The sequence below is a fragment of the Leopardus geoffroyi genome, chromosome B1, assembly GCF_018350155.1.
Source record: "Leopardus geoffroyi isolate Oge1 chromosome B1, O.geoffroyi_Oge1_pat1.0, whole genome shotgun sequence".
Lineage (NCBI taxonomy): Eukaryota > Metazoa > Chordata > Mammalia > Carnivora > Felidae > Leopardus > Leopardus geoffroyi.
Window position 1 is genome coordinate 141,735,993 of NC_059327.1, and position 12,423 is coordinate 141,748,415.

The 12,423-nt window shown below is 39.4% G+C and overlaps 1 protein-coding gene across 1 annotated transcript in view; it reads right to left on the reverse strand.

Moving 5' to 3' along the window:
* FRAS1 (Fraser extracellular matrix complex subunit 1) overlaps positions 1-12,423 on the reverse strand; it is a 431,004-nt gene that overhangs the window by 249,574 nt on the left and 169,007 nt on the right. The window contains exons 5-6 of the mRNA XM_045473641.1: positions 7,706-7,865; positions 5,046-5,179 (exon numbers count right to left, since the gene is read on the reverse strand). Coding sequence (XP_045329597.1) covers positions 5,046-5,179; positions 7,706-7,865 — 294 coding nt within the window. The remainder of the gene's footprint in view (positions 1-5,045; positions 5,180-7,705; positions 7,866-12,423) is intronic.

The window sequence follows — 12,423 nt, forward strand, 5'->3', positions numbered from 1 at the left end:
ATTCATTTTAATTGTTGAGTGATATTCCATTATATATTATATATATAATCAGCATTATATATATTGCTGAGTATATTCCATTATATATACCACATCTTCTTTATCCATTTGCTGAGTAATATTCATATATATATATATATATATATATATATATATATATATATACACACACACACACATACCACATCTTCTTTATTCATTTATCAGGCAACAGACATTTGGGCTTTTCCATACTTTGGCTATTGTCAATAGCCAAACATTGGGGTGCATGTGCCCCCTTCAAATCACTCCTATATCCTTTGGATTAATACCTAGTAGTGCAATTGCTAGGTTGTAGGGCAGTTCTATTTTTAATTTTTTGAGGAACCCCCATTGTATTTTCAAGAATGGCTACAGCACTTTGCATTCCCACCAGCAGTGCAACAAAGATCCTCTCTCTCTGCATCCTTGCCAACATCTGTTGTTGCCTAAGTTGTTAATGTTAGCCATTCTGACAAGAGTGAGGTAGTAGCTCATTGTGGTTTTGATTTGTATTTCCCTGATAATGAGCAATGTTGATCATCTTTTCATGTGTCTGTTAGCCATCTGGATGTCTTCTTTGGAAAAATGTCTATTCATGCCTTTTGTCCATTTCTTCACTGGATTGTTTTTTGGGTGTTGAGTTTGATAAGTTCTTTATCTCATATGTCATTTGCACATGTCTTCTCCCATTCCTTCAGTTGCCTTTCAGTTTTGTTGATTGTTTCCTTCGCTTTGCAGAAGTTTTTTATCTTGATGACGTCCCAATAGTTCATTTTTGCTTTTGTTTCCCTTGCCTCTGGAGACGTTGAGTGACAAGTGGCTGCAGCCAAGGTCAAAGAGGTTTTGGCCTGCTTTCTCCTCAAGGATTTTGATGGCTTCCTGTCTTACATTTAGGTCTTTCATCCATTTTGAGTTTATTTTTGTGTATGGTGTAAGAAAGTGGTCCAGGTTCATTCCTCGTGTGTTGCTGTCCAGTTTTCCCAACACCATTTGCTGAAGAGATTGTTTCTATTCCATTGGATATTCTTTCCTGCTTTGTCAAAGATTAGTTGGCCATACCTTTGTGGGTCTATTTCTGGGTTCTCTGTTCTGTTCCATTGATCTATGTGTCTGTTTTTGTGCCAGTGCCATACTGTCTTGATGATTACAGCTTTGTAATATATCTTGAAGTCTGGACTTGTGATGCTTCTAGCTTTGGTTTTATTTCTCAATCTTTTCATTGAGGGCTGATTTGTGACCCAGTATGTGATCTATTATGGAGAATATTCCATGTGAACTTGAGAAGAATGTGTATTCTGCTGGTTTAGAATGAAATGTTCTGAATATCATCTGTTAAGTCCATCTGGTCTAGTGTGTCATTCAAACCCATTGTCCCCTTGTTGATTTTCTGCTTAGATGATCTGTCCATTGTTGTAAGTGGGGTGTTGAAGTCCCCTACTATTATGGTACTATTATCAATGAGTTTCTTTGTTTGTGATTAATTGATTTATATATTTGGGTGCTATCACATTGGGCACATAAATGTTTACAATTGTTAGATTTTCTTGGTGGATAGACCCCTTAATTATGATATAATGCCCTTCTTCGCCTCTTGTTACAGTCTTTATTTTAAAATCTAGTTTTTCTGATATAAGTATGGCCACTCCAACTTTCTTTTGATGACCATTAGCATGATACATGGTTCTCCAACCTCCTTGCTTTCAACCTTCAGGTGTCTTTAGGTCAAAAATGAGTCTCTTGTGGGGCACCTGGGTAGCTTAGTCAGTTAAATGTCTGACTTTAGCCCTGGTCATCATCTCACGATTCGTGGTTTGAGTCCCTCATCAGGCTCTATGCTGACAGCTCAGAGTCTGAAGCCTGCTTCGGATTCTGTGTTTCCCTCTCTCTCTCTGCCCTTCCCCCACTCACACTCTGTGTCTCTTCCTCTCAAAAATAAATAAACATTAAAAAAATTTTGAAGTAGTTCTTGTAAGCAGCATATAGATGGGTCTTGTTTTCTTATCCATTCTTATACCCTATGTTTTTTGATTGGAGCATTTAGTCCATTTAGATTTAGAGTGAGTACAGAAAGATATGAATATAGTGCCATTTTGTTGCCTGTAGAGTTGATGTTTCTGGTGATGTTCTCTGGTCCTTTCTAGTCTTTGTTACTTTGGTGTTTTGTTTTGTTTTTTCTTTTCTCCATTCAAAGAGTTCCCTTTAAAATTTCTTGCAGGTCTGGTTTAGTGCTCACGAACTCCTCTAGCTTTTATTTGTCTGGGAAACTCTTTATCTCTCCTTCTATTTTGAATGACAACTGTGCTGGATAAAGAATTCTTGGCTGCATATTTTTCCGATTCAGCATGTTGAATATATCCTGCCACTCCTTTCTGGCCTGCCAAGTTTCTGTGGATAGGTCTGCTGCAAATCTGATCTATCTTCCCTTATAGGTTAAGGACTTTTTTTCCCTTGCTGCTTTCATAATTCTTTCCTTGTCTCTGTATTTTGTGAATTTGACTATGATGTGCTTTGTTGATGGTCATTTTTTGTTGAATCAAATGGGAGTTCTCTGGATTATCCCAGCCTCTAAAATGTGATTACCATGAAACAAAAAAATATATCCACATTTGCCTACAAAAAAATTGGAATGAATTACCCCCAAAATATATTGTGGTGTTTTTGAGTGGCAGAAATATAGATGATCATTTTCTGCTTTTCTGCCTTTTCCAAACTTTGCTTAGTAAGTACAGATTCCTTTTACAATTTAAAAGAAAAAAAAAAAAAAACTCTTACATTAAAAATCAAGTTTTTTCTGGAGCTCAAGACCTGGAGATACACTTTTTCTGATGGACTTGTGTGTTTTTAACATTTAATGAGTTAATGCATATAAAATAGTTGCAATCATGTTCAAGTCTGGTAGTGACTATTGTTATTGTGATTATTACTATACATAAATGCTATATAACTCAACATTTTGGAAGGCCATATAGTATAATGGTTAAAAATATGAGTCAGGTGGGGCACCTGGGAGGCTTAGTCAGTTGAGCATCCATCTTCGGCTCAGGGCCCATGATCTCACAGTTTGTGAGTTTGAGACTTGCATTGGGCTCACTGCTGTCAGCACGGAGCCTACTTCAGATCCTCTGTCCCCCTCTCTCACTGCCCCTCCACCACTCACCCTTTCTCTCTCTCTCTCTCAAAAATAAATAAACATTGAAAAAAAATATGAGACGGGTGTGGTCTGTTGAATTTGTGATGCAGAATTGACTAGGTTAGAAGCACTGCTACTTCCTAACTGTGGTACCTTACGCAAGTCACTTAAGCTCTCCATATCTCAGTTTTATCTACCAGCAAGAGGGGATGATAATAATGGTTCTTACTTAATCAGGTTTTTATGAGAACTACAAAGCCCTTAAAATTAATGACTGGCACATAATAAATGCCAAAACTGTGGTGATGGTGATGACAACGATGGTGGTAGAAGGTAGACGGTGGTGATGATGTTACCATCAAAAGCCTAAATTTTATAATGCCCCTTTATATCATCAGAACATCTCATATTTAATAATGATATTAAATCAAGAAAAATATTTCTAAATAATCTGAGAGTTGTTTTTCTAAAGTATGTGATGGCAAAAATACAAACTTAATGATACAAGAGTGATTAAAATCAACCTATTTTTAAGACTCCAGCATGCTTGTATATCAGCTAGCTCTAAAGTATGGTACCAAATTTCATCTTTTTAAATTAATTATGTATATCAGTGCAAACTATATGTGAGTGCAGTGTTTGAAGCTAGAGTTTGTGTTTAATGTTTTTAAAAATGGGAACTAGCACTTCCAGTTATTCCAATATCTATCCCCCTAACATGCAGTCCATTAAGGTTTCAAAGATGTAAAGCAGAAGGCTCACAATGTGGTGTTTCCTCCATGCCTCCTCCCACTTTCCTTATTGCAATGGTGGCAAACTGCTTAATTACCCTTCATACACAAGGGAACTGAATCCTGGAAAGTGCTAAATCAAAATGCCCCAACACTACAGCGTCCTCTGAATGTGAGATATTGTGCAACTCTACAGAGAAGCTCATTTGTAATCTCAGCACTGGGAGAAGACTTTGTGATGAATTGGGAGATGTGACATGAGCATGGTGGTTGTGGTAGGGTGGGTAATACAATCTAGTCTTTCAATTAGATACATTTTCCCTTTATTTGACATTTAGCATTTCTTGTCTAATTGCCTTTTGTCTGCCTTTAAAAATATTGCCCAATTGTCACAATATGCCATGTTATTGATTTTGTTTTATTTGACACAAAGTACTGCTCTGTATCAACTGAATGTTGGCTTCCAGCTTTTCCTTAGATCAAAAATGAGCTGTTTTTCAACTGGAGGCAAACTCCTTTCATGGTTATCTGTCAACTGCCAAGGAACATCCATAGGAGCCTCTGGAAGAGTAAAAACTACAAAATACCATGTATACCACATTTATTTGCCATTGATTTTCTCTTCTAAATTTGTGTGAAGAGTCTAATGTTTTGAAAATCAGATGAACTTTAAATGAAGAACAAAATCCCACCATTTTTTAAAGCTTCCCAGAGAAAATTTGAATAACTTGAATCATTATCTTATAAGAATTAAAAAGTACACATCTGGATAATCATGTTCAAAGACATTGCATATGTCTTTAAAAGCAAGACTATACCTATGCACTGAGACAAAATACCTGATCGTATTACTGGCTTTTCCAGATGTTTAGCTTGACATTTTTGCAACATCTGCAACTGCCTTCTTTGTAGGTACCCTCAAGGCTCACTTTCATTACGTAAAGATTAGCCTAAATGGCTGATAATTAGACCTCTCTATAGCTTCTAACAGTAAAAGAAACATCTCAAGGGTGGTCTCCGAAAGTATAAGGAAAACAAAACTGCCTTTGCTTCTTTTTCCTAGTACTTTTGAGGCCTGCCTGACAAACTCAGAAGAGGCTCAAATTCCTGAACAATGAAGTTAATAGTCTATGAAGGATCCATTTAGAGGCTATCTTCCTTACCTGGTTACAAAACAGAGGTTGACACTGAGCTGTGAAGCACTGGGCGACCCCATTTCTACACACACATTTAGCACACCGACTCAGTGGCCAGTCTTCCCCATCCTGGAATACACGGCCTTCATAGGAACAAGGTTCTGGAAGGTCAGAAAAAATAAGGATTACTGGGGGGACTGTACTTGCTCATCCCAGGGCTGACTGCATGGGTGTGCAGCCAGTGAAGTCACACAGGGCCCTGTGGTTGGGGGCGCTCAGACTTGGGGATTAAAACTCTGCAGTCAGGGGCACCTGGGTGGCTCAGTCAGTTATGTGCCTTACTCTTGATTTTGGCTCAGGTCAGGATCTCAAGGTTTGTGAGTTGGAGCCCCATGTCGGGATTCACCCTGGGGAGCCTGCTTGATATTATATATAGATGATGATATAGATGATATAGATATAGATATATCTCCCTCTCTTTCTGCCCCTCCCCTTCTCTCTCTGTCTCTCTCTTTCAAAATAAATAAGCAAACTTTAAAGAAAAAAAACTCTGCAGTCACGGTATGGAGTTCTTAATAACTTCCTAAGTTTTGTAAGTGAAGTCTGGTGAGACAACGTAACATGTGCTAGAGAGCCTCAGCTGATGCATGGTTCTGCATTCCACTACCCCCTTGCCTTCCTGAGATGGGTTCTCAGCCGCTTGCTCCCAAAATCACACTCAGTTGATGCGGAGAACAAAGGCAGAAGAAATGTAAGAAAAAATTAAATTTCCTCCGCAGCCCATTGACAAGTACTTACGACAGGGTGACCTTCCTCTAGGAACTCAGCTGCCTTGATATTAATGCTTTGTTAAGGGCAAAAGGCAACCTTAGTTTGACATTAGCCCAACCTCCAGGATCCTATAAGTCTTCTTAAACTTATAAAAATCCCTTTAGAAACTTCCTTTACCTCTACCACCCCAACCAAGATATATGTTAGAATCATCCTCCAAGCATATGGCCCACTGATATCCATCTGAAGGACCTCATGTCTAAGGTTTTACTAGACAGTAGTAAATGATCCTAACAGCAGCTAGCTCCTCAAAGTCCTAGAAACCTTGCTTCCAAATTCCTTAGAGACTTATGCTATCCCTAACCCCCTTCCAATGAAAGTATATAATCAGTCACTCCTCATAACCCCAGTGCAGTTCTTTCTGCCCACAGATCTTGTCCTGTGTTTTAATAAAACCACATTTTTTGCACCAAATATGTCTCAAGAATTCTTTCTTGACTGTTCATTCCTGGACCCCGACATCACTGTGAACACTGCCATCTTGCACCCACAGCAGGGACCTGGATGCGGGTGCTAGGGGAGTACATGTGCCCTACGCACCAAGTAGCAGGATGTGGCCCTGGGGTGCCTGTAAGGTCTCCACCCGCCCGGGAAGTATCCCCACACCTGAAGGAGTATGACATTAAATCGCAAATTAAAAACTTGACAGTTGAGAAAGACCACAGAAGAAAGACCCACTGCCTTTTGAACAAGGGGCCCTGTATTTTCATTTTGCACCTAGCAAATTATGAAGTTGACCCTGGCTGATCCTCCAGTCTCTCCAGGCAAAATGCTTCCAATATGTCTTTCTCATGGAGGCCAAGAAGAAAGCCTCTTAAAGCATGAGAAAGGATCCCACAAATTCAGCCAGCCTACTCACCACCCACAAACTCTGTTGTTCAAGTATTTTTACTTGCAGGGTTATTTGGCCCAAAGCAGCTAGCTGTCAGTCCTCTTCTGGTGGATGACATCTGAAATGTGTGAGGCAAGCATTGTACTTTCATCATTTCCTAAGCATACTTTTTAATCCCTGTAATGGTTCTCCAGAGTAACGGATTGCCAGGAATGGAATAACAGGGGATGAGAAAGAAACCAGGGTCTTTTCAAAGGGAAAAGGCAAAAATAAGAGTGTAGCTTCCAGGTATTATTAAATAGAAGAATAATTTTTGTAATCATATGCCAGGAGAGGATGTAATGCAGTAATGACAATAATTTGTATTTGTCGTGAAGTATACACTACTTAGTTATAAAAATGGGAGCGACATATAGTCCTAAACTGTAATAAAAGGAGGACTTGGACCAAGCACAGACTCCAAGGAAAGGACCTGGAAATGTGCCCCTGGCTTGCTGAACGGGGCCTCGGTCTGTAGGCAGGCATATTCTCCACAGTGAAGGTGCCATAGAGACAAATGAGTTACCGGCTTCTTGCTCTGTGTGTCTTGGAGAAAGATGTTATGTCATTTCAAAGACCAGCCAGCAGAACTTGTGCTAGTGATGCTCCATGGAGAAGTGATTTGTTCATTCTTCTCTCTGCCAAGAGGCAGGAGGAACTATGTTGGCCCTTATGGAATCATATCAGAGAATCTCGTCCTTCCTCTTTTTCCTTCTTGGGAGCTGCGGATGCAGAGGGATGCATCTGGCCAGCACGAAATAAATAAATCAGAAACTTGCAGAATCCCAAATCTGGAATGGAGCTTGGAGATCAGTTCCAGCCTCACTCTCTGCAACATTGCTTCTGCCAAGTGTAAGGATCCAACTTGGTTCCAGTAAAGAACCAGGTTAGGGGTCTTTGAGCCACACTGAGCAAGAAAAAGTTGGGATGTCACCACGTAAACCTCAAAGGCAAAGAGGGTTTCTTTCCAGAAGTTCATACTCACTCCCAGGGCCCACACAGACTGGGCAGCAGCTCCCTTCGGGGATGAATTCCAGCTCCTGCTGTGTGCACAACAGCGGTGGGCATGGCTGGGGCATGCATCGGACTTCCCCATGCGTACACGAGCACACACTGCATGGGGAGGAGGCCCACTCTGTCCCATGCTGGGGGTGAGGGGAAAAAAGAATAAGAAGGTTATTGTCAGAATATAGCTTTCATCTGACCAGACAGAAGCAAACCTCTTAAACAAATGAAGGACGGTGCTCAGGAGAGATGGAAGAAGGCTCTAGGCTTACAAGGTTAAGACCAGGATTTATAATGTTCCAAGCCAGAGACCAATTAAAAACCTGAATTTTCTTTTCTTTTTAGTATCCCTAAGATTTATATTTGAAAATTTCAGAAATACACAAAAAGAAAATAAAAGGTACCCTAACCCCAATCATTTAAAAAAATTCTATAAAGTCTAAAGTAAAATATACACACATATACATACATATATTTACTGAATTCTTTATAATGGTCCTATTATTTTCAATAGCTCTCACTCTGTTCCTCTTTCACTCTCTCTTTCTTTCTCTTTTTTTGCCTTTATTTTTTAAAACCGTGATTAGTTCCCATATTCCTCTTTTCCTATCCTTCCTCCTCCCTGTCCCCCTCTGCCTCTCTCCTGCTCCAATAATCTTTAGGTCCTGGGGAAATACGACAGCCAGCAAGAGGCATCTGCTTCAGCCAGCTCTTCCACAAACTACAGAGCCAACTCTGAGCCCATCTACATACACAGAATGCTGCTAATCCACTTCAGGTTGGGATATGATGTTCCCAAAGCTAGCACTGTATCAGTGATCTAACAGATCCCTGTTTTGAGTTCTATGACTTACTGAGTACCAAAAATATTTAAATGAGCCCCCCTCAGATATGATGCAGATTGGGGGTGGTGAACACTGAATATAAAAAGCTACAAATATGTTGATTGCCTGGGGAAGTAGCTGTCAAAATATGGCAGAATGGAATAATGGTGGCCTTTTACAAGATGTGTGTGTGTGGGGAGGGGGGGGATAAGTTTAATGAATGAAATTTTCCTCCTATAACATTTTCTTAAATATTTGGAGACTGATTTCCGTTGCCTCTATTAAATGCAACATATGATGATAACTGATCCAGCACAAATCATGTATAGATTTCTACTAAAAACATCACACATTCCAGGTGCTCAATCACCTAAATATAATCTGGGGATTACAACTGTGCGACTGAGAAGCATAGAAAATAAATGTCCCCTTGCTTCTCAAGCTAGCATCCAGAATAGTTATTCAGCATTCCCAAACACAAAAGAACTCTGTCTTACCTAAACAAGTCAGTACCCCTTTATTCTGCAAATTATAGCCAGGTTGCAAGCAAGCCACGTCTGATGTTACTAATAACCTGTGCTATTATTATAATGATAGTAATAGGCACTCGCAGTCATCCAATTATTTGGGAACGGAGTCCTCACCTTACTGTCATGAAGATTACTTTCTTCTAGATGGACTTACTGGAGCACAAGAGAACAATAATGCAAGTATGCACTGAGTCAGATGCATCAAGTGTTTCCTTGGAAGCTCCCAGCTCAGCCCTCCCTGCCTTAGGAACTGTGGGTGAGTGACTTAATCTTTCTAAATCTCAGCTTTCCGGTCTGAAAAACTGAAATGGTATGACAACATCCCCTTCACTGGGTTACTATAAGGATTATATGAGGTAGTTTTTTAAAGAGCAGGCAAGGGAGAGGAAGGGTGGCAGGTAGAGGGTGCTCAATCCTCTCCCCTCTTTCCACTGTGTTGAGTTCACGGCCTTCCTCCTCCTTTTCACACCCGTGTGCCATCTGTGACCATAGAAATGGACATAAATATCAAGGCCAAGTCCTCTACCACCAATTTTTATTTCTGCTATAGTTAAATATAAAATTTCAAATTTAGTACAGCATATAAATGGGCAAGCCCACAACTTGCTAATAAACTATTAACTAATAAAAGATAGGGGGCAAGTGACCTTTATACTTTGAAAAGCCTAAGCATAAAAGCAAAGAAAGAAACTGTAAGAGAAAAACTGATAGGTTCTAATGAGTTAAAATTTTATTTTTTTAGGTTTATTTATTTTTGAGAAAGAGAGAGTGTGTGTGTGCACAAGCAGTGGAGGGTCAGAGAGAGAGGGAGACACAGAACCCAAAGCAAGATCCAGGCTCTGAGCTGTCAGCACAGAGCCCGATGCAGGGCTCGAACCCATGAACCATGAGATCATGACGTGAGCCGAAGTCAGACGCTTAACCAACTGAGCCACCCAGTCGCCCCTCTAATGAATTAAGATTTTAAAAGTCTGTCAAAAATACATTACAAAGTCAAAAGGCAAACGACAAGCTGATAAAAATTGCAAATTATATTAATTAGAACTAAACTCTATTATATAAAGTCATTTCCAAGCAGTAAGAAAAAAAACAACAGAAAACAAGCTTATAGAATATTTAATGCTATAAATTGCAAAGAAATATTAATTAAAATAAAATTGGATAATACTTCTTAATATCAGATATGGGAAGAGTTTAAAATTCATAGTAGTGTTGGCGAAACAGCAGTGGAATGGCATTTTCTCCTTCACAGAGCCTTCCCTCACCACAGCACCTGGAATACTCAGCCAGGTGGGGCCTACCCAGGGTAATCACACCTGAAGAAAGGCGGCACGAGCCGTGATATTCCCACTGGATTTCTCATTAGACACAGACAACTTAAAATTGAATTTTAATGATCACAGATGTCACAGCTTCAATAATCAAAACCTTTAGATGCTCTGCCTGGGTGGCTCGGTCGGTTAAACGTCCGACTTCGGCTCAGGACATGATCTCACACTCCGTGAGTTTGAACCCCGCATCAGGATCTGTGCTGACAGCTTCTAGAGCTCAGAGCCTGGAGCGTGCTTTGGATTCTGTCTCCCTCTCTCTCTGCCCCTCCCCTGCTCGCACTCTGTCTCTCTCTCTCAAAAATAAATAAACATTAAAACAAATTTAAAAAAATCTTTAGATGCTTTGACCGACTAATTTCACTTAAAAGAAGTTATCTGAAGAAAATGATCAACAACACACAAAATGTTTAAATATAAGGAATTCCATTTCATTGTTCTTTATGTACCAAAGTTGGAAATATGATCATGAAAATTAGAAGCTATACAAATCCCTAACAATAGGAAATCATGTTCTCCAAGCTGTGTCAGGGAACTATACACAACACGTTATATTTAAAAAGTAAGACATAAACTGTACACACAGTATAATTATAATTACATAAGAACATATATCTCTATCCATCTCCCCTGCTACCTCCTCTCCAAAAAAATGAGAGAACACCGACAGTGATTTTCATAGCTTGAGAATTACCAATGATGTTTTTTCTGCTTATACACTTTTTTATTTTCCAATTTTCACCATAAACATATTTTTACTTTTGTCGTCAGAAGGCAAATTACTGTTTAAAATATCGAATGAATCATTTATATGTCTTAAATAAACTAAAATGTGAAGGCTGCATATAAAACAGCTTGAAGTGAACTTCTTTATCTATTAAAAGTCAGAAGATTGCTTCTAAACATCTTGACATTTCACTTCATTAAAATAAGAGCTTGTTCTGTTGCTACTAAGAAACACTAACAGTTGTTTCTTAAACATTTGCAATCACACGACCTTTCACACAGAGACCACAAAAATTAATTACAATAACAACCTGTCAATCACCACATTTTTTCATCTGTAAAATGAGAGGGTTGTGTTAGCTAATCTCTTCAGTACCTTCAAGCTCTCTGATGATGTGCATCTATTATCGAACTCAAGAGACATAAAACGGGGCAGGGGATTCTCCCTTCACAATAAGCTTGAAAATTATGGGAGTAACAGCAAACACTTGGTAGGGAATCTCCAATGCTTGGTGTCAAAGCCACAGAAGAAGATCCTTAGGGTGATCCAAAGGGCACAGTTTCTCTCTCTCCTCTCTCTGCCCCTCCCCTGCTTGTGTGCTCGCTCTCTCTCTCTCTCTCTCTCTCTCTCGCTCTCTCTCAAAATAAACATTTTTTTTAAAAAAGGGAGGGTGGGGAGGGGCACCTGGGTGGCTCAGTCCGTTAAGCAACCAACTCTTGGTTTCAGCTCAGGTCATGATCTTATGGTTCTTGAGTTGGAGCCCTGCGTCAGATTCTGGGCTGACAGTGTGGAACCTGCTTGGGATTCTCTCTCCCTCTCTCTCTGCCCCTCCCCTGCTTGTGCTCTCTCTTAAAATAAATAAGCATTTAAAAAAATAACAAAGTGCACAGAGTGATGAAGACAAATTGCTCCCACATCTCTCTTGGGAAAAAGTCACATAAGTCCACTCCATTTTCCTTTCCTACACCTATAGCTAAAACAGTGATGCCGCCCTGAGCAGAGGCAGATTAGAGATAAAGGGGCTTGGCACATGCTGATATATACATATATACATTATAATTATAATATAATACAATATAATTATAATTATAATTATAATTATAGAATTTTATATATATATATTTATATATAATTTCCTAGTGTTCTCTATACCCATTTACAAAAGCCTCACTTTTTATAAACACTGTGGCAACAAAGAGAGCTTTGTAAAGTCAAGGAATAATAGATACACAAAGCAATGCCCCCAGATCTGGTTTTAGCTGTGTCATCTTAACCTCATTAATACCTTT